The sequence below is a fragment of the Streptopelia decaocto genome (genome assembly GCF_964273445.1).
Source record: "Streptopelia decaocto genome assembly, chromosome: 3".
NCBI classification, from domain to species: Eukaryota; Metazoa; Chordata; class Aves; order Columbiformes; family Columbidae; genus Streptopelia; species Streptopelia decaocto.
In genome coordinates, this window is record NC_138656.1 from 5,923,476 (window position 1) to 5,951,386 (window position 27,911).

The window sequence follows — 27,911 nt, forward strand, 5'->3', positions numbered from 1 at the left end:
GGAGTTTCAGCTGTAGGGTTTATTTTCATGCCCTTAGAGACGAGGTGGTGAGTGAGAGTGGACGAACAAATGCGATGTTTTATATGGAAAAACATTTGGTCGTTATAACTTTGCAAATCGAAAAGTGCGCTGCCTGAAGGGAGAGGTGAACTCTTGTCCTCAGATACTGGTGCGCACAAACCCCCACTTTTTTAGGGGGTGAATCCTTGGACCAGTCGGATGCCACAAGCCAAGAACACGCTGTTTCAAGGCAGTAATGAGAATTCTAATTAACAATGTGCTGTTATTATAGTTTTCTGTATGCCTTTTCTATTTTTTTTTGTGCCGAAGCCCCATTTTTGCTGAAGTTCTCGCTGCTGCCGGGTGGGTCCCGCGGTGCCCTCAGCTACAGCGGGGCCTTATTTTTGAGGTAAAAATCCCCCTCCGGACCGGGGCGCTGGGCCCGCGCGCGTCCCCGCGGCCGCGCCCCGCCCCGCCCGCGCGCTCCCGACGTGTGTGGGGGGGGGGCGTGCGCGGTTTGCGCGTGCGCGTCCTCGAGGCGGGGCCGCGCGTGCAGCTGCGAGGGCCCGCGCCGCCCCAGGAGCGCCCTCAGGTCAGTGCGCGGGGTGGGGGGTGCGCGAGGCGACCGTTATGGCCGTTACGGCCGTTACCGGGCGCTCGCGCCGTGCTCCCCGGGCGACAGCGCGGGAAGCGGTGAGGGGGAGCCCGGGGCGGCCCCGTTGGGCCCCGGGCGTTGCGGGACCGCGTCCTGCGGAGGGTGAGGGAGCTGCCGCCCGCCGCGGCGCCGGGGGAAGGGGTGCGGCGGGGTGGGGGGCGCCCGTTCCCGGTGACGGGCGGGCCGCGCTGTGGCGGCGGCGGGGGATCCGGCGCTGGGGCGGAGCGGCCGCACCTGAGCGCCGGCAGCGCCGCCACGAAACTTGGGAAGAGGGGGAGCCCGGCTGCCGCTGGGGCGGCGCTGAACCGGCGGTCACCCGGCACAAAGAGGCCCTTGGAAAGCGGCCTTGGCCCGATCAGAATCATTATGTGTGTCCGCAGTCGTTTCGAGAGGTTTCATTCTTACTTCGTGGGGTTTTTTTGTTGTTTTTTTTTTAATCCCCTCGAGTGCGTTTTCTGCAGAAGTGGGCTGGCTTGGTCGTGTTACCAGGGGTGAATGGGCAGGATAAACCGCTTTAGCAGTCGGGTGTTTGGGGGTCAAGGGGGAAGGGGCTCTGTGTGTGGAGGTTGGCACTGCCACTTGGCCAAAGTCAAACTTCTATAAACCTGAAAGTTGTTGTTGGTCTTGTTTTTGTTTTTTGTTTTTTTTTTTTTCTGCTTAAAGTAATGCCTCTTTAAAAGAAGTTGTATTTTAAGTATCAGTTAAATAAAACTTCCTAGAGGGACAATTAATAATCATACCAGTTTGACATAAACACCACCTCCTCTTCCCCATGTTGATGACCAAACTTCCAATGTACATGTGTTTGAAGACCGAGTCATTTCACTTAAGGGCCCACCCACACCTTTACTATTTTCCTGTTTGTTTTGTTTTAAGAAAGTGGTAACCTTCAGATGAAGTTCATAAATTAATTTGCCTATAGCGTTTCCTGAGTGATGGTGAATCTAAAAATAGGAGAGAGTAGTGGGTTGTTCTCGCTTGAAGTACAACAATGTTTGAAGTTACGATACTTAAGTGTTCTTAAAATGATGATTACTAACGTACCAATGGAGACAACAAAGACTGGCTGTGTCTTATCTGAAGGGTGCTGGTGCGGGTTTTCTGTATTGTCTTCACTATACTTTGTTTTCAGCCTGTAGTCTATATGTCAAACTTTAATCTGTGTTCTGGGCTTTTTTTTGTGTGTGTGCGTGTAGAGAGAGGTGATGTTTGGTTATAGGTATACAGTACTATGTTTGATGCTACTTTAACTGGTTTGTTGGGCTTCAAATTGCTTTTATTTCAGTGGGCAATAACTGGTCTCACCATTTCCTATAGAAAGTAGGCACAGTATGTCATAACAGAGTATCTTGGCTTCATTGCAAATCAAAGTGTTTTGTTGGTTTTGTCTGTTTGTTTTTTAATCCCTCACATAAGTACACTGCAGCCAACTGCACAATAACTCCTTGTGTTTCCCCTCCAGTGGTTCTAAGCTCTGCCTTGAAGGAAACACCTTTCAGAAGTGATGTGGAATTCCTTTAGCTTGCCTTTTAAGGCTGAGAAAAAATGATGCAAGTTGCAACAGTAATTTTTATCATTTGGAGCTTGTGAGCAAAATTTTTTTCTAAAGTTAGTAAACAGTTGTTACACTTACGATGAGTACATCAGTGCTAGGGTAGGCTCAGTTAAACACAGGTCTGATGGTGATAGGCCGTGTGTTATGTTTTCAGAAGAAACTTAGGTCTTTGTCTGTTGTGTGAACTTGTGCAAATGACATTAGTTTTCGCAGCGGAATGATGTTCATGCCCAGTATTAGCTTTCTATGATAATTCAAGATAGTTCTTCAGTGATATTCTCGTTAGTAACTCCTTGAACCTCACAGGCTAGTGTTTTGTTTTACATGACCAGATGTTCATGTACCTGAGCTGGCATGGAAGCCCTGTTATGTGAGGCACTATACAAATAAGTGATAACCAATAGTTTCTGTCTCAAAGAGCTGGTAGATGCAACAAAAAAGGAAATTAGAGTTGAGAGTCTTGGAAGGAAAAGTTTAAAAGCTTTTTGTGGTGGAAGTTGTCTTCAGTTAAATTTTCTGCCATAAAGTTGAATCCCAATCCTGTACCTTAATTACAAAACCAAATTTGTATGTATGTAAGAAAACTGAGGGGACGAAAGCTTAAGTAAAAGGTCACTTCATTTGAATTTGCAAACTTCCCATTTTCCAGTCCTGGCTTGTCTTTTTTTCTGATCCTGCTGCCATATCTTGAATTTGATCACCTGGCAAGCTAGAGCAAAAGAAAACCAACAGAGGAGTCCATGTCTGGAAAGTGTTTGTATTTCAAAACACTGGTGAAGTGGTTGGTGATCTGTGAATGTCTGCTGGTTGCCCTGGGTAGGTAGGGTATAGATTTGCAGAAGACAGATTTGGAAGGCATCTTGTCCAGCCCTGTTGTTTGGATCCTGTGGTTACCTGATATCCTGAACAAATATTTCACCAGAGGATCATGTACCACTTCAGTACAGGACTGAATGACTTGTTGAGAACATCCTACTGTGACAGGATATTCGTGTACCAGGTTACACTCTGAATCCACTCTAGATGCAGTTTTTCCTCTTCACATCCAAGCTGATTTAAAGGAGTAATATTCTTCAGAAAACTACATTATTTGGAATTATGGCTTTGCTGCCTCCCTGTTTGCTGAAAGTGTGCTTGGTTGCAAGGGTTTTTCAAAGTAGGAAAGGAAAACAACTCTTTGGTCAGGTTGTGAATTTGTGCCCGACATGTAGGCTTGCAAGAGCTGGTGGAACAAAATGTTGATGGAAAATCTGATCCATAATATGCCACATGCTACTTAACAGCCTGTCACTTTGCCCACTTAGCGGGGGAGGAACGTGCAAGCCATACTCTTAAACGCTGGGGAAGAGCTGGAACCAGCCATGTATTACTTAGAGCAGAAGTGTATGCAGTGGCTTACACTGTCCCTATCTTTCAGTATTTTACCTTCCTTTGGAGTTCTTAACATCCAGTTCAACACAGAGATGAAAGAAATTGCTGCCCTGTTAGGCAGCTTGCTCAGGTTCTGTCAAGGAACGTAGGTCAAAGGAATACCACGTGACGTTAGGGTAATATAGTGCACTTTAAAGTACAAAGTGCACCAAGGTGCTTTCAGTTTCTTGGTGCTATTTGATTTTTGTTTTCAGTAATACTCTCCTATCAGACCAAGGTGATAATACTCCATGTGTATATGAAGAAAAAGTATAGGCTTTCATACTATATAAAACTTTCTAATACATAAAACTAATGCATATGTACATTTGTTTTCCATGCAGTCACTTAATTGTGCTTTTATGTTTGATTACTTGCTCCTTCCTTTATTGTTTTTTTCTTTTTCTCTGCTACAGTTCTAGTATGTCCTACAGTCTCTGAAACAGAGTTGCTGTGAAAGAGAGCAGGTGTTTAGGAGATCCTAACATTGCTAAACAAATAACTCTTAATGCTTAAAAGTATATTCTGAAACCAGAATTTTAGGAGTACGTGTATGTTCATCTTGAAAATTGATTGCTACAAAGTAGTTGCCATTTACTTGTAAAGAGGAGGAGAAATTAATCTAAATACCAAAGCATAACTGATCTAATAGGCAAGTGTGACTGAAATATTTGCAGCAAAGTAAATCTAATTTTCTAAACCAGTTAATATACAAATTTGGTAACATCTTTATCCCCCAGTGGAATGGCCATTCAAACAGCAGCTGCATGTGCTATGGCAGTCTGGAAACCAGGGCAGGTAACAAGATCACAGCTGTTAATGTGTGGCAAAGGAAGATTAATTCAGTACGGTGTGGTTGAACGGATGTAATGTTTGATTCCATTCCTTGAACTGGATGCAGCTCAGGTTAGCGGCAATCGGTGTCCCCTACCTAAAAAATGGGGTTATTAAATAATTGTAAAAATATCGCAAGAATTGTTGTTCAGGGCTTTTAATTCTTACCTTTGAGAAGTTGAGAGCCACTGTGTTTGAGAATTCATTTCTTACCAAATGCTGGTTTTGCCAATGAAATGACCTGTTCCTCTTTCACTAGCTGGGCTAATCTTCCTCTTTTGTAATTTAAAGTGCAGCAGAAAGAAGAAGCTGTACCAATTTTTCCCCTTTTTAAAACTAATTTAAAATACTCTTCCTGTATGATTCCAGGTATGCTCTTCTACTGCACATACAAGTGTGCCGAGTTGCTGATCTGCTTTGCATCTTGAAGCCACATGTTTTACATCTAGTCAAGTTTAGAGAACTACAAATTGGCATGATGTGGTTTTCCCATGACAGACCCTAATGATGTTTACATTACAGCACCTCACCAAGCTTTCCAAAAGCCCCCACCCTTTTTCTTAGCGTTGTTGGAAGGTACTGGTAAGCATGGCAGTCCAGGCAACTGAAGTTCGCAGGCCACAGGACAGGTGTGGTGTGTGTCGTAGCAATATCCTCTCCCCCTTTTTGTCCCACAGGGTACTTCAGTGCTATGGTTTGATGTGGTGTACATAGGTTATGTGCACATTAAAAACGTAGTCTTTGAATTATATGCCAACCTAATCAACTGCAATGCAGTCCCTGTGTGGATACCCATGGGGTAGTTACTCTTCTAGTGCCAGTGGCTCTTACAAGCAAGAACTCGCCGAGAAAGTGTCTTTTTGCAGACTGTGTGTAGGGAGACAAAGACATTTGGGAGCTGCTGATGTAAAGCATCAGATGTAGTCATCTTCCAACCTGTTCTTTATCAGAGCCTATATTAATTTAACTATTCAGTTTAAAAAGAATAGTTTCTGAGCCAAGCTAAAATTAGCATAAAGGTTAGTCTGCGTAGGCAAGATCTGTCTGTAAGATAGGAAGTTCTGTCTGTAGTCATCTGATCCTGATCTCTCCCTTGAAATAGGCAGCATGTGAGTACTAATTGTAGTGGTGGTTTTTCTGAAGTGCACCAAGATCACTAGCTTCTTTCTCACAGGGCACTGAACGATCATTAAATGCTAATGACTTTTGATTACTGTTGACCTCGGTCAATTTAGAATTAGTGACCTAGAGACGAAAACCACTGTATCTCATTACCAATTTCCTGAGCTATCTGATCTTTCCTTTGTAAGTCATTTTTGGTAAGAGGCAGAGTAGAATTAAAGTTGACCTCTGTCTTAGAAAAAGGCTTGAAGGCTTTCAGGTTTGCAATATCCTGTTTAGAAATAAATAAAAAAAAATGGCAGCCATTAAGAACAAACTTATTTTTTGACCCTGCAGATTGTCAAGAGCAGAACTCAACATGAGATGAGATGAGATGGACAAGCAAGACTAGTAGTGATGGGGAAGAAATGTATAATTTGTCACTTTTAAATTAGTAGAAAAACAATTTATCTCCTGGAAACATTAATTGAATTTCTCATTTTGTAGTTGCAGGCTTTCTCATCTCAGAGTTTGTTTCTGATTCTTGTTTTTACTTTGAACTATCACAAGGAAAATGAATGTTTATTCTATAAATTTCAATTTCTGCTCTGGGATATTTTCTACCTGTAGTTCCCAAACTATGACATTAGGGAATATGTCTCAGCAGGCTGATAAAATCATATATTTCATGTTGTAATGAAGCATTTCACATTATTTATTTCCATATGCACAGAAGAGCATGTTTGTGTGATAATTCAGCGTAACGGGATCAAATATGTTGTTCACTGTAGGTTGTTTAAATATCAGCCTTTATTTAAACGGTTGTGGTTTATATGGACTGTCGTTCGTGTAGCAAGCATCGTATTGAAATCATAATGAAAATACAAGATAATTTTAAACATTTTTTTTCTTGCTTGCTTTAATATACTTGCTGTATTTATTTTGACCCAGCTTGGAATAAGACCTTTAGTTTTAAGAACAAACCTCAACAGTGCAGGGAAGTCTTTCGTGTTATGTTGTGTTTACGGCATAAATACAAAGTTAATGAACCTCTCACTGGGCTTAAATTGAAAACTTCAAGCAGCTAAGCAAGAAAGTAACAGGAAAAAAATGTCAGTGGAAGATGTTGTACTTGTTGAAGGATTAAGTTCATGGTGAGCTAATACAAGTCCACGCCGAAGGAAAGTGGATGTTTATTCACAAGTAAACATAGGGCTAAATGTTATTCTTAAATATAAAGTTTTGGTTTGATTGCTTTGTCTCGAAAAGGATATTTCTGTAAAAAATCAAAAGGAGGCAATGAAAATGATTGCAGATTAAAAAAAAAAAACCAAAAAATTAAGGCTGCTTGGTAAGGAGACTAATAAGAAGGGACATGCAAAGACATAGCCTATATGCTAGCAAATAATACAAGAATGAAAGAGCAAAAGTCATCTGAATACTCATTCTTTGAGCTTCTGTTTTGTGTAAGTTTGTATTTATTAATACCTGTTGATTAGGCTGCTCAGGGCTTTCTGCTTATGTTTTCTTTAAAGCGTTAAGGGCATTTAGGAAAAAAAAAAGGTAAAAACTATCTTAGTGAATAATATTGTGCAAAATATTTAAATCTTTGTACTTTAAGTGCTAAGCAGAGTTGAGAAGAATATTTGCCAACAATTATGTTGCTAGTCTGGTATAAGAGCTATAGTAAAGTACAGTTCAGCTATTTTGGACTTTGGTTTAAAGCTTGTAGTGTTGATTCAAGATACAGTTCTACTCTGATACTTTCTCAGCTCTGGAATGGTGATTGGGAAGGATTTTTCCAAGTGACTAAATAATTCATAGATAGGTAAACAGATCTAGGCTCCTCAGCTCTGTGGGTTGGGTTTGTTGAATTTTTTGTTTATTTGTCTTTTGAACTCGTGCATTGCATTTTTAAATGAGTGCATGCAGTAAAATTGAATGGAAATCAGCAGTGGACAGGTAGATTTGTTAGATAGTAACGTTACGTGTTTATTTTGGTTAATCAAGGTGTATCATCTGAAATTTGTTTCTTTGTAATGGGAAATTTAGAACTTAAACAGAAAATGTTAATACATAGGTATAATAACCGCCAAGGGAGAGACTTGGCAACTTTACAAAAAAGAAATATATGCATTTTCTCATTGCCTACTTGGAATTTATTTCTTTATTCTTGATCTGATTGTAACAGACATTTGGGAATTTTAATGAAAGCTTGTTTTTTATAGAATTGTCCAGTTTGCCTTACTACATGAAGATCGGCCCTGTATGTGAGATACAGAAAAACACAACTTACTAGAAGGAGAAAAAAATAATAAAAAAACTTCGTTATATTTGCTATTGTGGCAGGAGTGATTGATGTAATGTGAGGAATAGTACTCATATCAACCCTGGAAATGAAATGATTTCTCAATTGGAAGTTACCTTTAGAAAGGCATAATTATAGTAGTGTCATAATATTAAAAATTGTACTGAGAGTTGGGCTATAATACAACTCCTGTGCCAACATTCACAATGGTGTCAAGGTATATTATGGTCCTAAGGGATAAAGGAAACTGGGATTGCAAGCATATTGCACACATTTGGATTTGAACAGCAAAATTGATGCTTCCGTTGTTCACAGTATTTAGTCAGGAGCTCATTTCTGAGGGCTTGTAACCTGTTCCTAATAATTTGAAAGGGGCATATAATTTGATGTGTAGTATCTCAGCCTCGGAATATAGTCCTTTGCTTAATTCTTCACCTCTGGTGTTTTGGATTTTCATTAGGCCACTGTTAAGATTTAAGCATGGAACTTCCTATACCATTTAATATTTCTGTTTTGACAACTTGCTTATAAAATAGAGATTAGTGTGTCTTTGAAGAACTGTATTTCCCATTTTCTAAGTTGTATATAGAGAGTTTGGTTCTATTAATATGTAATTAATGAATAAAAATGAGGGTTACTGAGAGAGATTAGGAGCACATTGTAATACTGCTTCAGAAATTGATAGATCCTTGGGTGAAAGAAGGTCGATTTCCATGATCCTCTTCCTGGAGACAGGCTGATTTGAATTTGGGATTTTGCCTAGTCTCTCAACAGGGGGTAGTTTATAGGTTGCTTTTACTGACTGCTAATGTAGTGATTTGTAAATTCATTAACAGTATATATAGCAAAAGAAGAAAACCGTGTTCTAGGAAAATGAATTGAAGTTGCTGCCAAAATGGAAATAATAGTGGGTACAACTAGCTCTAATTCTTTGGGGTTTTTTTTCCCCATTTCGTATGCATCTAGTGATTGGTTTAGGAGACTGTTCCTGAGCTGATGAAGTGCAGTGGGAGGTGGTATAAAGCCTGTAGCAGGTTTGTAGTTTTTTATAGGAACTTTTGGAACCTGTTGTGGAATAGGCCATATTTTCCAGTTATAGCAGACCAGATTTTGGTGTGTGGCTGAAGAACAGACAAAGATGGTAGTTAGGCTTTTCATTTACTGGGGTGGATTTTTATCCTGACCTCTTGTCTGCTGGGGACCTGACTTCTGGATTTGGGCAGAACATAATTCAGCTGCAGCTTCTCCCTCTTTTCCTTTCCCAAGAAAGCACAACATGCTATACATTCATTGTGTTTTATAGAAGTCAAGGTATGGTGAGCTCCTACCTGTTCATGTTTACAGTCGGTCTTTCCCAGACTGTATTGCATGGTCAGTCCATCTGTTGTTTTCTTTCTCTTCTGTAGACCTTATCTGATGTGAGTATAATCATTGGATCTGTACTGGTCGAATGATTTGAAAAAATGTGTGAGGACCTTGATTGTTAAATACTTTGATAGTCTATAAAATGGGTTTATTGAATGAAAATCAAATCTCTCATATGAATCTCCTAACCCCTGCTGTCTTTCGCCTTCTGCTAACTGCAGTGCTGAGAACCAGATTTTCTGAAGAGTGCATGGGTTTTCTGTTATCTCTAAGGGTTTTTCTGTACAGTGGCAAAAGGGTTATTCTTATAACTAGAAGAGCTAGAAATTTACATAAGGAAAAAGAACTTAAATTTTGTGCTGAGAATACCTGCTGTGTCCCTGTTTATACTTTCAGCTGTAAGCAGTTATAAACATCCCATCTGTGGAATGAGTTTCTTTTCCTTTACCCCTTCTTTTGCCTCTACAGTTAAATATGGCTTAGATTGTTAGTTTCCCTTCCAAATCAATCTGTTGCAGATAAAAAAGGAAGCCAAAGAAAAAAAGGGGGAAGAAAAAAAAAGGAAAGCTTGCTAGAAAATATTTCTTTGGAAATTGTATAACTTGCCTCTCAGTGTATTTAGAAACATACCTGATTTTCAGCCACACCAGGCAGAGTCTACCATTTTCTTTTAAATTACTGGTGAAGGTGATGCTGCACTAAGATGTTGGGTTGTGAAATGTAGCAGCTGAGGCATGGACGCATCCTCCTGCTTCCCTTTCATGAGCAGCAACACCAGACAGAGGGGACAGATGTGTGTCTAGAGATGGTATAATTTCAAACCACTGCAGCAAAGTCTCTAGGGGGCTGACAGCCAGGGTGTTTAGTTGGTGCTTAATATGGAGCATCTCCCAAGGAGACCTGGTAATCTTTGAAATATCTGCATTTAAGTTTACAGTTTTGGGTTTAAAGACATTCAGAGATTGCATGTTATAAAGCCATAACTGTGATTCAAGCTATTGTGATGGTGTTTCAAGAAATAGCCTGAATAACATTTCTGTGCTTCAGTTTAAGTCAGTGGCAGATTTCTGTCAGGGATTTCAGCAAGGTCAGACATTTCTCCACCAACCTTTGATCACTTTAATGTCACTGTTGTACTCTTGTCCAGCAGAAATTAATTAAGGCTAAAAGTGATTCAATTTGCTTGAAAGTAGAGAGAATTATTTTTCTTTAAAACTTGAAAATAATTATGAAATTGTATTTTAAGTATTCTTACCCCCCATATTCTAAGATATGAAATGTTGACACCTAATACCTGATTTTTTTATTTGCTTGCCTTTTTTTTTTTTTTTAACATGGCTATGCTTGCTTTGCTTTTTTTTCTTTTTTATTACACTTGACCTACTATTATGGAAATCTGATCTAAATTTAAGTTCAAAGTAAACTAATGACTGAAAATTAGTCTTCTTTCCTATTTAAATAGTTTTGGTTGACATAGCTTATATCCTGTTCATTTCCAAAAGTATTTGTGAATAAAAACGGAGTGTGTTTGCATCTCAAGGAGTGATTTATGCCTGAGGCTCTCTAAATCATTCGGACCTTTCATTTAGTGCTTTGAAATATCGATTAAATATATTCACTCTGGTTTGCTTTAATGTGATTGCACATCTAGAAGTTTTCTTCTGATGTGGTACAGCCATGTCTGGTGTAAGCTGGCATAATTAGCACTGCTTAGTGATTGGGGACCCCTGTCACAGGCTGTTATGTTATCTAGAAACATAAGGAGTTAAAACTAAAGCTGTGACCTCATCTCTATTCATGTTACACTGGAGTAGGAGCTGCACTGAAAGGAATTGTTTAACTGCATCGCTGTCTTTGCTGCTGCTAGCTGATTGCTTTAATTTGGTTCTGATAGCTATAGCTTGCTTTTGCTGAGCTGCTGTTATGGTAGGGATTTGTGGGAATACTAGAGACATATGAAGTCATGCTAATATCGACTGCCTGTGGAAGTAGCTCCCATGGAAATTTTTAGACTCAAATACGTCTTTCTGCCTGATTTCAACTTTTTATTGCTTCCCCTGTGAAAATTCAAGTAGCATCAAGGAGAGCTAAAACACAGATGCTTCTGGCCAGTCATGCACTTACACAGTGGTGCATGCCGCGTATTACTTTGTTAGTTAGCAGTAGGTATGGCATGACGAGTGCAACTGCTGTCGCTTTAATGTGGGAGCGGCGTACGTTACAATAGGTGTCACTGTGCGGCTGGCTCCAATCGCTATCGGTGACTTCAGCTATTGGCTCCAACGCTGGCTGACTCCATCTGCAGGGCTGCAATACCTACTCTGTTCCCATCCTTCAACGCACAAGTTCAGCTCGCCCAGCAGACTAGCAGCGCTTACTGCAAATTGCTAGCCCTCGTCAGAAGGCTGGTGCTACAGCCACGCGTGTACCGTCTCTGCAGGGTGTAGTGCTTTCAGGAGATTCCTGATCGGGAAATCTGGAAAGAAATGAAACTGGCAGGAATGATGGGGGTGTATTTAACAGTTCAAGTACTGGATCAAACTTAAAGCTGGTTTCTTACTTGGTGCACTGGAAAGGTCACCTTGTCTTGCTGGGAAAGAAGCAAACTCTCAGCTCTGCTGCTTTCAGTTTAACAGCTTCCACGTGCATTTCTTAATGTTCCTAGCTAGTTAGGCTATCTAGCTTTACAGACAAGTATACTCATGGTAGATGAGAAAGGAAAGAACATGAAATGTCTCACCTTCTTCTTGATGCTTCCAGAGACGGTCAAGAACAGATCCAAGAAGAGCTCTAAGAAAGGAAATAGCAGCAGCAGCAGCAGTAGCAGCAGCAAATTGCCTCCAGTTTGCTATGAAATCATTACCTTGAAGACCAAAAAGAAGAAGAAGATGGCTGCTGATATTTTTCCCCGAAAGAAACCAGCCAACACTAATACAACGGCTGTCCAGCAGTACCACCAGCAAAATCTCAATAACAACAACACTATTCCGGCACCTAATTGGCAAGGACTTTATCCAACCATCAGAGAGAGGTAAGTTCAGGGCAGTTTATTTTTGCTGTTTGAATGGAGTGGTGAAAAGTAGCAAAATGTTTGTAATGCATATGTTTAGTTATGCATTTATTTACTGAAGAAAACACACTTCTCTCTCTTTTTTTTTTTTCTTTCCCCCTCCCTCTGTGTGTGCAAAACAAGTATTTTGGTAATAGAAAATAAGTTAATATCTGTTTTCCAGGCAGTGCAGCTGCTTGTCTTGAATACATAAAAATGTTGCTGGAAGCAGCATACCCGTAAAGATTTCTTCTTAGACTATAGTAGGAATTTTTGGTGATACATGGTCTTGACTTTGGTTTCCACTTTTTGAAAAGTTCTCCTAAGTTTGCATTTGGGCTGTGTGTGTGTGGTGTTTAGATTTTTGGGTTTTTTATTGCACACACACACTCACCTTCCCATCTCTGCTTACTTTTTTCTTTGGTATATGATGATGTGTAAAGTAGCTTAAAACAAAGTGTGACCTGCTTCTCTTTACTAACATGCAACGTAGAGTTGTTAAGAAATCTAATTTTTTGGGTAGGGGGCAAGTACAGTGTTACTGGGTGCTATAATTAACATGCTGCCTCTGTTTGTAGAAATGCAGTGATGTTCAACAATGACTTGATGGCAGATGTTCATTTTGTGGTCGGGCCACCAGGTGGGACCCAGCGGCTGCCAGGACACAAAGTAAGCAACAGCTGCATTATCAGCTCAGGCGGGGATAGCCAGAGAGAGCTCCCACGGTTACGCCAGGACGTAGTGTAGGAGACTTGGCTCTTAAGGGGCAGGCATAATTCTGTATTTTAAAAGGCTACATGTAGTGGAATAGTCTGTCCCTTGCTTTCGTTTGTGGTTTTGGTTAAACAACACACTTGTGGTAAGGCAGTCATTGTAAAGTTATGAATATTACTTGATGCTGCTGATTAATATTACTCTTGAGATTTTCTAGAAATAGTTAACTTCTCAAGTAGATAAGAGCGTTTTCAAGTAGCTAATGTATATATGCCCATGAGAGTAAAATGCAGGGAAAATGTGTAATTCAGTTCTTAACTTTGATTTTGTGTCTTACTGACGTGTGTCTATAAAGTCTGTCAGTGTCCAGTATGCTTGAGTAGCTCTCCCACATTGTTTTTTTTGGCAGTGCTTTCAGTTTAAAGCATGAAATAAGATTTCACTTTCTCAACAGTATGTCCTGGCTGTTGGGAGCTCTGTATTCCATGCGATGTTTTACGGAGAGCTTGCTGAGGACAAAGATGAAATCCGTATACCAGATGTTGAGCCTGCTGCTTTTCTTGCAATGCTGAAGTAAGCATCATTCATCTGCTGGATGTGTTTTCCTTTATGATGTATACATACACTGGTAATGTCGTAGTTAAAGCATTAGCCTTGCATATAAACAGAAAGAAAGCAGTTGCTGAAAATATTCCAATTTGTGTTTCAGGTATTTTAAACTTTTACCGTATTTTGCTCTCCCCCTCTACTTCCAGGCATGCATATATTAGGCTAATGTAGGCAGTTATAAATAATGAGTTTGACAGGGGATCTTTGGGCACGTTGTATAATGTAATGCCTATTGATCTGATTTGTCACTACATGTTACACAAAGGAGTGAAGTTACTAAAAAGAATTGTCAGCTCTAATAAAAAAACCCTATTCTACTTTGCAAGCATAGTGAAAAGTTAAAAATACACCAAAAAAACCCCACCAAAACCTAGAACTGCTGTGTTTGTGTATTGACAATATTCTAGCTCTTTTATAAGCTTGCTGTATGCGGGTCTTATCTTAGAAAAACAACTCTAAGTTATTGAATATAGTCTCTCAAAAGTAAATTTCTCCTTATCTATCACATTGATGCATTTGGAAAGTAATAAAAAGGCTGTTGACATTAATAGGGGATTTTATTCTAATGGGGAAAATCAGTCAGTTCACATGATCATTCTTTTTCTTCTAGCAAATTGCTTAAGACATGCTGTCTTTTCCTAAATGAGCATAATGAAGCAGCTTCCCTGCTGAGTTGTCCTTGAATGTATCTATAAACTCCGATTGTTAAAGAGAAATGTCCTATCACAGAAATGCTGTGACTTTGAGGATTTTTTTTCCCTTCAGCTTTGGTAACTGCCATTGCTTTCTGATAAAAAATGTACAAAAAATACATTGGTATCTGACAGTGATCCTTTTAATATGCTGCAGATTTTCTTCCATGTAATGGTGTGATCACTAGGTAGCAGTGTATTGTGTTTGGTAGATTGTTTTAACTAGCTTGTGATTACAGAGTGGTTTGTGTTTTTTCTTTTACGTTTCAGTGGCACTGTATATGAACATTCTAAGTCGCATCTAGAGTTTGTTGCATAGAGTTTTTATAGGTTATCATGAACATCAGAAATGTTCTTTGCAAATATCAATAACTGCCAGGAAAAGCTGAAATCACACAGATGTTCTGTAGACCTGGAATATAAAGTTAAGATATGACATTATGTAAGTAGGTGTGTTATGGATACCTGCTTTGGGCTTTTCTGGTTCTGTGGGTGTATTCTGCAGAACTGAGACTTGTGCTTTACTTTAATGCAGAATTTTACAAGGCACGTGGATTCTCCTGCCCTCCCCTCCCTCCACCCCTTTGAACAGTGAATCTGTTACACTGTGGCTAAACATAATTTGCTGTATAAAAACTGAATGATTTTTGAATTTACAATTAAGAAACATGCTAAGAGAGCAAACCTAGAAAAGAGAGTATCAGTACTGACATCTAGGTCTTGGCATATTATTTTAGCCTGTGGCAGTTTAGGAAACTGTCTCTAAGAGTCTGGTCAGAACCATGGAATTCTTCACTTTTTCAGTTTTTATTTAAAAAAATGAAAGACCACAAGAAGTTTGTGGTCCTTGTGGGTGTTGAGCTGACCTTGCCAATGCCAACTTCAGCGTGCCTGAACCTGCAAGGTGTTCCTGTGCCTGCAGACAGCCCTGGCGTTCGCAGACATCAGGGTGCAGGGAAGGGATGTTGCTCGGCAGTGCAGCGTTCCCGTCATCTCAGGGTCCAGTGCGTCTGCTGCACTGGCGGGAACTGGGGGGAGCCACAGTCCCCTCACTCCTGTCTCCCTGGGAAATCATTCCCATGAGCGTTGCTTGCAACTACTGTGAGCAGTGGATGGCAGAAGACTCATTATACTGTTGCCACACAAGGAAAAGACTTCTTACCTATCGCAGAGCAGCCCTCTCCTTCATATGCTCCTCTCCACAGTCAGGAAAGTTGCATCACGATCTTTATAAGAAAATAAACTGAGTTTGATTATGCGTGTTTTGATGGGGTTTTTGGTGTTGTTTTTTGCTGGGGTTTTTTTGGCTTTTTTTGCTGCATTTTCCCCATGGACAGTGAATTCTTACAGCATAAATATTTTCTTTTACCGTCTAGTGGGCATTCTGATAAAAAACATCAGATATAACATAGAAAATAATACCTTGACTGATAGATACTGATTATTCTCCCAGTAAAATTGATTTGGCTCATCTCTACAGTTTTAAGAATAGAGTTAAATTCCTAGTCTAGCTGAGAGACTGAATTGGTGGTTTTAATGTATCATATTTTACCTTAATCTTGACTGTTCAAGTTAGATCCATGGTCTCATCCCAGGATGAATGTGTTACTAAACAGTCAAACCTTGTGGTCTAGCAGAATCCTCCTTTTGAGAACAGGGTGAAACTGGAATATCAGTAATTGTAGCCCAGAGTCAAGGTGCATTGGCAGAGTAAAAATTGTGGAATATTGCTGACAGCTGATCTGTGCTGTCTGTTGTAAATCAGTGGTATTAATTCTTCACTTTCATGAATATTAAACTAGCAACTTTTGTACAATTTCAATTTAAAACAGATGTCATCAGTCTCTGCTGTACTAGCAGGTGAAGAGAAGTAATAGAAGGAAGAGTTGGAGAGCAATGAAGGGGATCATAAAATATTAATGAAATGATACATTGAAAATTTTTTGGACAGTAAAGGAGCTAAGCATGTAACCAGTGATATATACATGTGGCCTTTGTTGTTACAAATAGCCCAGCTGAAACCAAGTAATAAAGGCATTAAAAAAAAAAAAAAAGGTTTGGGTCTATCTAAGTATTTTTCTTTCTGTAACCTATTACATTTCATTATATTGCTTGAGCAATATCTGCTCTGAGCATGTTTTCTGAATGTGGCTTGGAAGGTAGTACCCTACATGTGCAAAAATACAAATAAAGATATTTACAAGTAAGATCAGTGTAGGTCTTAATTCCACTTTATAAGCACATCTGTTCTGCAAAAAATTCTTTGTGTTGGGAAACCTTCTAACTAGAAAATTTTAATTAGTACAGGGTTGCATGCAACTTCAAGTTTACTGGAGGAAGATGCTTTTATCAACTATAACCATCAAGAGTTGCTTATCCCTATGAAGAGGAAAATTGCATTTGGCACGGTTTTAGCACTTTGCATTCACCAGCTGCAAATGGGGCCCTGAAGCATGAGATATTAAAAAGAACAAACTGTACAATGCTTCATTTCTCTGAGCAATGAATCCCAGCAGTTTAGTGACATAAATAGAATTTCACCTTCATCTCCTCTACCACACTAGCATGTCAGTAAAGCTTTTTTTCCTCCTTATGCAATGAGACTGAGAGAAAACACTGTGCTAGTGGAGCTAGGATGTTGTAAGCATTAATAAACCTGAAAATTAGAATTCTGTGCCTTTCTCTTTTCCTATATGCTTCATCACCCTGTTAAAAAAAAAAAAAGCCCCCCCTAAAAAAGTCCCACAACCAGGTAGTTATGAAAATGAATAGCACCTGATATACTTCCATAGCATTTCTCTTGCTAGACTAGCTATTTATTACCAATAAACATATTTGCATTTCTCTCTTTATATATACACCCCAATAAATAATCATTCACCGTCATAAGACGTCCAGTGCAAGTACTCTTTGTAACGTGTTCCAGACTGCTGTTAAACCAAGTAAGGTTGCCACTGAGAAGCTGCTGCCTGGGGCAGATAGCCTCTCGTTAGCCAAAGCATGTATGGAAGGAAGGCAGAGCTGGAGGTGCCATAGTTTGTAAACATAGCTATTATTTAGATAACATGTACTCCAAATGTCAAGTTTTATTCACCTTATATCTAAGCTTGTTATTTTTCATGGTCTTACATGAGTGATGAATTTGGTTTGTACTTACTTTCTGGATTAAATCAAAGTTCCCCAAAAGCATTGCTTATTAATTTTAATGTGGAGCCATTTATATATTCTTTGTTTATAATTTTCACATGTTGTTGACAAATTACATTTTTGCATTAATCAGCAATGTTACATGCATGTGTTTTATTTCAGATACATATATTGTGATGAAATTGATTTGGCTGCAGATACCGTACTGGCCACTCTTTATGCCGCCAAGAAGTATATTGTCCCTCATCTTGCCCGCGCCTGCGTCAACTTTCTAGAGACAAGTCTAAGTGCAAAAAATGCCTGCGTGCTGCTTTCCCAGAGCTGCTTATTCGAGGAACCTGACCTGACCCAGCGCTGTTGGGAAGTGATTGATGCCCAAGCTGAGCTAGCTTTGAAGTCTGAGGGATTCTGTGACATTGATTTTCAAACACTTGAAAGCATTCTCCGAAGGGAGACTCTGAATGCCAAAGAAATAGTTGTTTTCGAAGCAGCTCTGAACTGGGCTGAAGTGGAGTGTCAGCGACAAGAGCTAACGGCTACCATAGACAACAAGCGCAAGGTCCTCGGGAAGGCTCTGTACTTGATACGCATCCCTACCATGGCACTCGATGACTTCGCAAATGGCGCTGCTCAGTCTGGGATTCTGACTCTCAACGAAACCAATGATATCTTCCTCTGGTATACGGCTGCCAAAAAGCCAGAGTTGCAATTTGTAAGCAAGCCCCGGAAAGGCCTCGTTCCTCAGCGATGCCACCGTTTCCAGTCCTGTGCTTACCGCAGCAACCAGTGGCGCTACCGGGGCCGATGTGACAGCATCCAGTTCGCTGTTGATAAGAGAGTGTTTATTGCTGGCTTTGGGCTTTATGGCTCCAGCTGTGGATCAGCAGAGTATAGTGCCAAGATTGAACTGAAACGACAAGGAGTTATCCTTGGCCAGAACTTAAGTAAATATTTCTCAGATGGTTCCAGTAACACTTTTCCTGTGTGGTTTGAATACCCAGTGCAGATTGAGCCTGACACCTTCTACACGGCTAGTGTGATTCTGGACGGTAATGAACTCAGCTATTTTGGACAAGAAGGAATGACAGAAGTTCAGTGTGGGAAGGTGACTGTTCAGTTTCAGTGCTCTTCGGACAGTACAAATGGCACTGGGGTACAGGGAGGGCAAATTCCCGAACTCATATTTTATGCTTGAATGGAAGTGTGTGGAGACAAAGCATTTTGCTATGAAGAACCTATCTGGTTCAGGCCTACTGACGCTTAGCTTTTTATCTGCAGATATGTGATCAGTACAGGTAATACGTAACTAAATGCTGTGGGCAAGTTACTGGCTTGCTATACTCGTAGCATTGTTGGTGATTAAGTGTTAAATTTAACTTTAAACTGGAAGCCCTTAGGAACAAGAAAATTTTAAAGGCTTTGTAAGAGAGGTGCCTGTTTGCTGGTGGTGCTGACCCTTTCTGTGATGCACCTGTGAATCACCAGAGGATGTCCCCCTCTTGTATCTCGCTAAACACTGTCTTCATTGATCCATTTTCTCTTTCTCCGTTTCCTTTTTTCTGCTTGTAATTATTTGGGGAGATAGGGGTAGAAAATGAAGAGCCTTTTCTATAGCTCTTTCTTCTGTCTGCTCTTCAGACTTAAGAGATGCCAATAATGAGCTGCTTTTGATGATGTGAACTGAAAGAAGGACTTCAGCTGTAAGCAGAAAAAGCTTAGGTTTAAACCTTCATCCTGTGAGGTTCTCCTGTGGCCAGCTGTTCGAGATGGCTGCGGGGGAAGACAGAGAGAAGCAAGCAGTTTTCAGGCAGCTACGCAGCATGCTGACCATGTCCACAGTGCATGGATATGTTTACAGCGAGGGGGAAAATGTGGGCTGAGCAAGTTATCCTCAGAGTTTATTTTCTAGGAATCCCACCTTGAAGGCAAGGAAGTACTAGTGCGTGTTCAGATTGCATATGCAGCTCTTGCAACTACTCCCATAACATAGTTTTTGCTATGTTGATTTGCTGTTTAAGTGGCTTTTATTTGAACCCTTGCTAAATAAATGGGAACGGATATCTGTGATCCGATGCAGGATAACTTTTTGTTTGGTTTGCATGAGGTTTTTTTCTTCCTCCTAAACATGGTAGAGGCAGATTATAGAGGAACAAAAGAATGTAGCATTCCTGACTTGGACTTTGTTCTGTAATATGGGATTTCTTCTCTCTATTACCATACATTATCAGTGGAAATTTAGACAAAGATGGAAGATTCCCAGCTGTGGTCATATTACACTTAGTGTACATCATCAGGTAACAGTGAGGAGTAGGAAGTCTCTGATGTGTTAGTGTTGGATCTCTTGCAACTGCTTATGGTTACACATCAATGAGAGGATTATGTGGTACAGAATATTTTCCTTGTCTGATTTTTTTTGTTTGTTTCCAAATTTCCTGTTATACGTCTGTATCAGTTTTAGAAAAGTATTCAGGATTGGGACTCCCTTTTTCAGGGAAGGCAACCAGTATAAATAAGAAATACAGGTAGTATTTAAACATAAGAAAATCCTTCACCATTGCATTGGGACAGTGGCTTCTCAGAGACACACTACCTATGGTAAAGCATCTCATTCTTATTTCACCTCTGAAGTGGATTCTGTTTGTTGTGTATATTTTAACAAAATGAGAGGACCAAATGATTCTTTAGACACACTGAAGATTAATATTATAGTATATCGATGCATTAATGTAGCATAACCCTAAATTCACTTGTCAGTTTTGTAATAAAAATGTTTTCCTCATATGATTTCTTACCAGTTTAATACTATTACTCAAAGTGTTTCTTGATGGTTGGAATCCTGGCCCCTGGCCGTCCTAAAGTGCCAATACATCTTTGCAGTGTCCAGAATACCATCTGAAGTAAGGAAAACTGGAGCATAGACGTCAAACAGTTTATGGCCAAAGCCCAGATCTTCTCTCTAGGTAATAAAAGGAGAGCCAGGTAAAAAATTGCCCTGCAAGATCTATGCTTTTCACCCATTTTAGTATTTAATGTTTTATATACATACATACCTATATGTGTGTGTACGCAGCATTCTTTCTGAAAAGTAAATACCCTCAAAATACATAGAAAAATGTTTTGGTTTTTTGTAACAGATGTACATAATCCAGACTGTTAGTGAAATATAAACAGAATGCTCCATGGAAAACTCCCAGCAAGAGATTTTAAAAAGCTCCAGTTAATTATATTTAGATCTGCAGCCTAAAATAGACAAGAGTAAAAATTGTATGGACTAGAGGAAGAGTTGTTGAAGAAACTGGAAAAAGGAGTTCAAGATTGTGATGAGGTAATGGTCATCTACTTTTAGACAATATCTTAGCAGCAGTTCCATTTATTTAAATACTTTTGAAAGCAGAGAAAGATGCTAATCAGCTGATTAAGTTTTCTTACAGCGTTTCATGTAGATATAATTTCATCTGAGTGATGATCAAATTGGCAAGTTGCTTGCAGTTGCAAGCTGCATTTTGAGTTGTTGGAAAAAAAAAATCAGGTGCCTCAGCTGGTGGGACAAATCTAAGTACTGCATTGATAGAACTAGACGTGGGTTCTCACTTTTAATTTATTTTTGGGTTTTACTCATTTGCAAATAAAGGTGATGTATCTACTACATTGACTGGCTGGAACAGGAATTAGATGAGAATACTGTGGAGCCGTAACATGTAGAAAATGAGCTATTATTTAATTATTATTTTTATGTGCTATTTTTATGAAACCTTTTGACAAAGTATGATGAAAGCTACTTCTAGCTTAATTCCTCTGAATCCGTTCCAGGTTTTAGGAGCTGGTGCATGTAAAGTTTTTCAATATGGATCAATAAACATCAATAAACGAAAGCACCCCCAAACACATTTTGATGCTTGATGCCAACAAGTACTGATGTATAACAAGGCAGCTTGCACCAGTCACCTTAGGTCATCAAGGCACTTAAATAGGTGTCTAGATGTGGATTTGGTTGGTTTAGCGGTGGCATCCAAGTTTGAATACATTGATTGACATTTTGCAAGCATCAGCTCTATGTTAACCTGGAATGTAAGCATAATGTCAGTAGAGATCCTTTTGTAGATTCTGTCTTAAACTGTACTGGGCCATCTTTGCTACTTGTATGTTTGATTTTCCTGGTGAGGGGAATCTGTGATAAGAGAGTATAATGTAATATACTTTCTGCATATCTAAAATAGTATTTAAGTAAACATTTTAATTTCTACATACTTATTGCACTGAACTGTTTGGTTTGTTTTGCTTTGTTGGTTTTTTTTTTCGTTTTTTTCATTTGTTGTGATAAACTCAACTAACTTCAGGTCCCAGCACCCGTTTGTGCTGGAGCAGTGTTTGACCTTAGCAGGCTTACAGCATTATTTATAAAGGACAGATATATATAAATATGAAGTACCTCATGTTGAATGTTATTGTACTGTATCTTTAATGTCACAGTGCAGATCTTGTCAGACTCATGAATGTGTATAATTGCGTTAAACATACAAATAAAAATGGTTCTTAAATGGTTGTTTCCTGCAGTATCTTTGAAGCATGAACTATGAAAGCCTTTACTTAGCTATCTCTTTTTGCAGTTTCTATTGTTGTACAGTTATGCACAGATATTTGAGCTTATGTATTCAGAGGTCTTTTTATCTCCAAAGAAGTAGAAGTCTAAGGAAAAAACAAGGAAGAACAATGAAAATGTTAATCAGTTACATTGTAAAAAGGTTGATGGTTAAGCTAATGAGCTAGAGTGAATTAATTCATTTATGTGCTTTGTGAAAGACCTTGTCTACTAGCATTAATATTTTAATGTTCCATTAATATTACTAAGTATGTGGAGATGAAGGGGGAAGGTCTCATGTTTATTCTGAAAGACAGTTGGCATGGGAAAGGCCGTGATTTTCAGTTTCTGATACAGCAGAATAAAGGACATGGTGAGTGCCAAGAGGTTGTTCTCTGCTGAAAAGTTAATTACATAATATTATTCAAAATTCTGACTATTTTCTTACTTAACAATTTTCTTCCAGGATTTGAAACTTAATTTCAAATACTTTTATGGTCAGTGAAGCTGATGCCCCACTTCCATGATGTCTATCTCCAAGACCTTTCAGATATTGCTAGCTAATGATAAGAAATACTCCATAGTGTGGTAGAGAGACATGGAAATTAAATCGAGGAAGTCTTCCCCAGCAGAAACGGTACCTTCGGACTTGATCCAAAATTCTGATTAAAGCATGTTTACAGGCATCAAGCTTGTCAGTTTTGGTAAGTTGTTTTTGTAGAATTCTTACTGCAATACTTGGGACTGCGTTGCTACATTCTTGATCCAAATTCCCTTATGTGTCTAGTGCTTCTCATTTGTTTGAAGCTGGCTTCAAACAGGAACTGTCCTATGCCTTGTTCTCTTCTAGTGATACCAGCTCCTAAATGTGTGGTAGATACAGGTGTGATTTGGTGCAGCAAGCACCACAACAGCAGCAGTATCCCTAGGTGTGTTACAGGAGATGAGTGCTGCTAGCAGCCTTGGTTTCTCTGATAAATGGTAAGAGCTAAGTGGACAAGATGAATAAAGGATGACCTGTCTCATCCAAAGAGATATTCTCTATTTCTGACTGAAATCTGGCAGAAGTGTGAGGACACTTGCTTTGGAAATTGATGTTAGGTAGAGTTTGTGTCAGTCTCTTGCACTGTGTTCAGTGTTGCAGAGAAGCATGTGTGTGTTTACACCAGAAGAAAAGGAGTTTGAAGTGGAAGGAAATAGGATGTTTCTGGGTTTGGGAGGAAGATGACTCCAAGAGCTGAATTTGGTTGTTTGTCTCACAGGTAAAATCCTGCTTTGTGGAGAAGGACTCTCTGGTCCCACTCAGTTGGAAGCTCCTCAGGAGCTGACAGCCACTGCCTGTCATGAAGGCCATGTCCCATCTAAAGCGGACTCCTTGTGAGTGCTTAGCTCTCAGGTGTAGGAACTCAAGATTTCTTGGCCTCTGACAGGCAAGCCTACTTATCCTGCAAGCCTTAATGTCCTAAAAGAGCCTGACTAGGACTGCTGTAATCAGGAGGGTGTTTTTAGACCTCCCAAGCTCAGCACTCAGTGGAAGCTGAGATCCTGAAGCTGAGAGACACCAGCCTATGGGCAGTATTTGGCCACCATGAAAAGCAGCAGCATTTAAACCAGCCTATTCTACCATACTTGCAAGCAGTCAGTGGGAGGAGGAATACCTGCTGATTTATTGAAGGCAATGAAAGGAGCTGCTGCTTCACGTGGCAGTGTGGCCATATTCAAAATAAAATTTAAAAAGGGATTTTTGGCAAGCTGCTTCATTTCCAGAAGTCTGAATTTATTTTCTCAAGACTTCACCTTAAAGTGAGACCCTGGCCCAATTGAAATCAGTAGGAGTTACCCTGGTGACCTCAATAAACCCAGGATTTGCATTTGCGGTGTTCAGTTTGTGTGATTATTCCCAAAACACAACATAAAGCTGCCCAAGAAAGGGAAATTAATTTTGAAATCCCACTGTAATCTGATTATCTAAAATACAGGTAGAAACCTTTCTATTAAATCTTACAGAACTCCTGCTCATCAGATTTTATATGACTACCCCCAAGCTTTTCTGCTAGTACACTTAATCTTCGGCCATGAATCTGTAAGCAGAACAGTAAATCTGCATGAGGTTTTATGTAGATTTTTACAATCTGTGTATGGAATTCATAGCATATAAGATACATAGCCAGGATAAAGTATATTTTAAGATTAGAAGGTGCGTGTAAATTGCCCATGGTCTATTCAGCGTGAAGGAAAAATAGCTATTTTGCTTTAAGGCACTGGTATTTTGAAAGAACTTCTTGAAGTCTGCCAAGATCTGGATAGCATCAGAAATGCATTTATATTAAGCCTTTAATTGTAGCATTTTAAAATCAGCTTTCTAATTGTTTGCTATAGACAAAGATAACATACTTGGCCTTCAGGGATCCTCCATCCTGCTCCAGTGGGGTTTACATTTGAAGAGATACTAGCAACTGCAATTTTAAAGATCTCATTTTAAAGACTCTTCACAGTTAAATTAAGTACTGCTTGGGGAGTGTCAGCATTTCAAAAATAACCATGGCTGGTTTTAGCCTAACAGCAAACACAGGCTTGCATGGGGAGATATCTTCAGTGGTGGCGCTGTGGGTAGGTTAAGAGGAAAGATTGCTACTTCCCTGAGGGGAAAACACCTTGTTTTGACTTCCACTGACCACAACCATGTGGTGAACATCCTGTGTAACAGTTCAGCCATGTAGAACTGGAAGGCATAAAATGCACTGGGGGACCACTGTGTTGAAGGCAGCTGTGGGAGCTCCTGGATGCAGGGCTGTTGTGAATAAGCTGATTTCATGAGCCAAAAGAGCTGGCATCCTGTATCGTAATGCTCTCAGTGGTGCAAAGTTGTAGCTGGGCTGCTGAATGGCATGTGATTGTGATTTTTCACAACTGTCAATTCCATTTTGCCTTTTTTTGTTGGTTGTTTGCTATTCTGGGAGGGGCTCCAGCTCTCCTCTACCCTGAACTGCCTATTTCTAGCCTGTGCCAGAGGTTTGCACATGATGGAAGCCCAGTGATTCTCCTTGTGCCTAGGCTGAGGGGACTGGGAGCACCTGGTGGAAATGACTGGCTGAGTGAGGGTGGGACATCCCAGTGCTTTGGTGAGCTCCTTGCAAGCTCTCCTGGATGTGCTGAACACTGACCTACCGTGGCAAGAGGGGGCAGGATAATTCTTACATATGTGTGTGGATGTATGTATTTCAGTGTTCCTTAGCTTCACTTTCTATAGCCAACTGCTAGTTGTGCTTAAAAAGGCAAAATGAGCATTAATTCACTTTTTTTGTCAGGTCTAAGGATTGTGATTCTGCAAAGGCTAATTCATGCACCTGTCTTTACAAAGTCAACAGTTCCAGTGGGCTTAGAGGAGGTAGTTGGGGACAGGACTCATGTCTACCTCAAAAGCATACATGGAAACATCTGTTTTCTTCTCTAATGCCTTATTCTTAGGAAGTTGTGACCCAATAAAATAAATTAATGGAGAGCTGGAGCTTGGCATATCTGGCTTGTTTCTGTAGCAGGACTTTATATGATTAAAAGAACAAGAAACTGTATTTAGCTTAGAAACACGAAATCCTGCAGAATTTCCAGGGCATGGGGGTAGCACAAAGAAGGCACTTCCAGATGTTAAGATATCGCTTGTTGATTGCAGCCTTAAGCTAAGGTGTGACATATTCTTTTTTTTCCTACCCACCAGGGCATGCTAGTAGTGGTATTCGCATCAGACACCTTTAGCGCTTAGGGAGAAGTGATGCTGAGGGAGAGAAATGAAGGTGAGAGATCTGGAATGCAGAGGAAAAATACCTAATCAGAAATAAGAGCTCTCATCAGGCACAGACAATAGACAGTAAACTGGCTTCAGGAGAACTCTTGAGGCAACACAGGAGCCAAATCAACAGACAGAAGGTAAGAATACAGCCATGGCAACTATTTAATTCATTTTTTTAAAGTTGCTTATGCTTGAGACTGTCCTAGACCCTACAAAGAGAGAAGTTGTTTTGCTGCCTTGGGATAAAGCCCATACATATTTTTGCCTTTGTTCTCCATGCTTCATATTGTATTTTCTTTACAATATAAGCTGCATAAGCTGTTTTTTCTCCTCAGTGTCAGGGCATGAGCAGGCTGGCAGACCCTGCTTAGGAAAATAATCTTCAAATATAACCTGTAATTGTCACATGAAGCACTCTCCTTCACCCCTCAGTCTTTGTTGGCTTGTAATAAGGTGGCAAAGAACAGGAGTCCGAGACATAGTTGGGAGAGGAAGCTTTTCCTGCACCCCCAGTGTGTTTCCAAGGATGGCAGTAGCAGTTTATCAACTACTCGTACCAGTTTGATGTGAATGAGGCATGGGCTCAACATGATGCCTTTCTGGTGAATTAACTGGGGCATGCAGGATGGCCTTTGGAAGTTCTGTGATTTCTGTGTCACCTTTCTGCTAGCTGTGGGGGGGATGGATGATCCCAGATCTGGCATAAAGCCTGCCAATGTTTTGAACAAATACGAACTGACGGAGTGAGTTCATACTGGGATGGCATTTCATGGCATTTCTGAGCTGATATTAGGAGCTTGACAAATCACTGAAGTGTAGCATGAGACGTTTAAAAGTTGGAGTTCCTACCAGCTCGTGGTGGTCATTTTTGTTCCCATTTTACAAGCAGAACTCCCCAACAGAGCAGTCACAGTGATCATGGATATCACTAGCTCTGGGGTACTGGAAAAGGGGAAGAGGCTTGAAACTGAAAACTGCAGCTCCAAAGGGGAGTTACAGAATGGTCAGTAAAATCAGCTGAAAGATTCTGTGTTCTGATTCCTTCCTAGGATTTCCCAGTAACTCAGTCTGCACTGACAGGATTCTTGTCACTGGTTGAAGGTGGATTTCATGTAATGAAGCAAGGCTCTCAGGGGCTGAGAGCAAACACCTACTGTTTCCCACCTAGGAAAATTGGCATTCAATACTCCATATCTGCCTTTGTAAAGAGAGTTTCTTTTCAGCACTGCCAAAAAAGTGAAATTAATTGAACTAGAGCTTGGAATGAAATGTGTGTCTTGATCTGGGAGACAGGCTTACAGAATGAAATTTGAAAATATGCAACACAGGAAGGAACTAGCACATTAGGTTACAGTAGGACTGATTAATTAGTAAGGATAGTCTATCCATAATTTCAGTGATCTGGGACATGTAGGAGTGAGGAAGGTATGCATAGAAAAAGCAATATCTGAATAGTCAGGCTGACATCAGGACCCTTCAAAGGAAAAAAGACAGCCAAATTAAGGGAAAAGAAATCTCCTACCCTTGCTTTCTGCTATTTGTCATGCTGTTCAAGTGATTGTGTAGATGATGTGCTTTTGCTGAGCTCCTGTTAGGACACCATAGTTAGAGAAATGAATTACTCCAGAAGGCCAGAATGAGGTCTTTCAAAGGTCATTATCAGAACTGGTTTCTCATCAATACACTACTTGATTGGAGGAAAAGACTCAAAATTGCATGGCTTTGATTGCTGAGGGGGAAGCTTCTAACTGCTTCCTGCTGTTCTGTCATTTTGTGCTAACCCCAAATGGCCCCATTAAATTGATGTCCTGTTTCCCATTCACTGCCCATAAATCACTCTTCTCCAGTTAATATAGGAAACATTTATACATGATAGGAATTGGAGTGGCTAAACAGTAAATCTTAAAGCCAGTCAAGAGCTAAAAAGCATTTACCTAGTGGTCAAGGTGTTTGGTTTTTTTTTTTACACCCTCAGCACTTCATAATATTCAGTTATGAACTTAATTAAAAAAATACAGAATCTCATGCCTGCATTAAGAGAATTTTTGCACAAATACTCGTCCCAAACAATGCAATGTGAGTCATTCTGGTTTCTAAGTGATAGCT

At 40.0% G+C, this 27,911-nt stretch overlaps 1 protein-coding gene across 8 annotated transcripts in view; it reads left to right on the top strand.

The window, feature by feature from the left end:
- The first annotated feature begins 543 nt into the window (after nt 1–543).
- BTBD3 (BTB domain containing 3) overlaps nt 544–27,911 on the top strand; it is a 110,496-nt gene continuing 83,128 nt past the window's right edge. For 3 of the 8 annotated variants that reach the window (XR_014183691.1, XR_014183692.1, XR_014183694.1), the window contains exons 1-7: nt 624–757; nt 11,989–12,259; nt 12,856–12,946; nt 13,446–13,564; nt 17,602–20,764; nt 22,485–22,722; nt 25,734–25,942. Coding sequence is in view for 4 of the 8 variants with exons in the window: in XM_082048860.1 (XP_081904986.1) it covers nt 631–757; nt 11,989–12,259; nt 12,856–12,946; nt 13,446–13,564; nt 17,602–18,634 (1,641 nt within the window). In the remaining 4 variants the exon portion in view is untranslated. Of the gene's footprint in view, nt 593–614; nt 758–11,988; nt 12,260–12,855; nt 12,947–13,445; nt 13,565–17,601; nt 21,976–22,484; nt 22,723–25,733; nt 25,943–27,911 lie in introns of those variants that run through there. The other 5 variants (XR_014183693.1, XM_082048863.1, XM_082048862.1 and 2 more) reach the window with 5 other exon arrangements.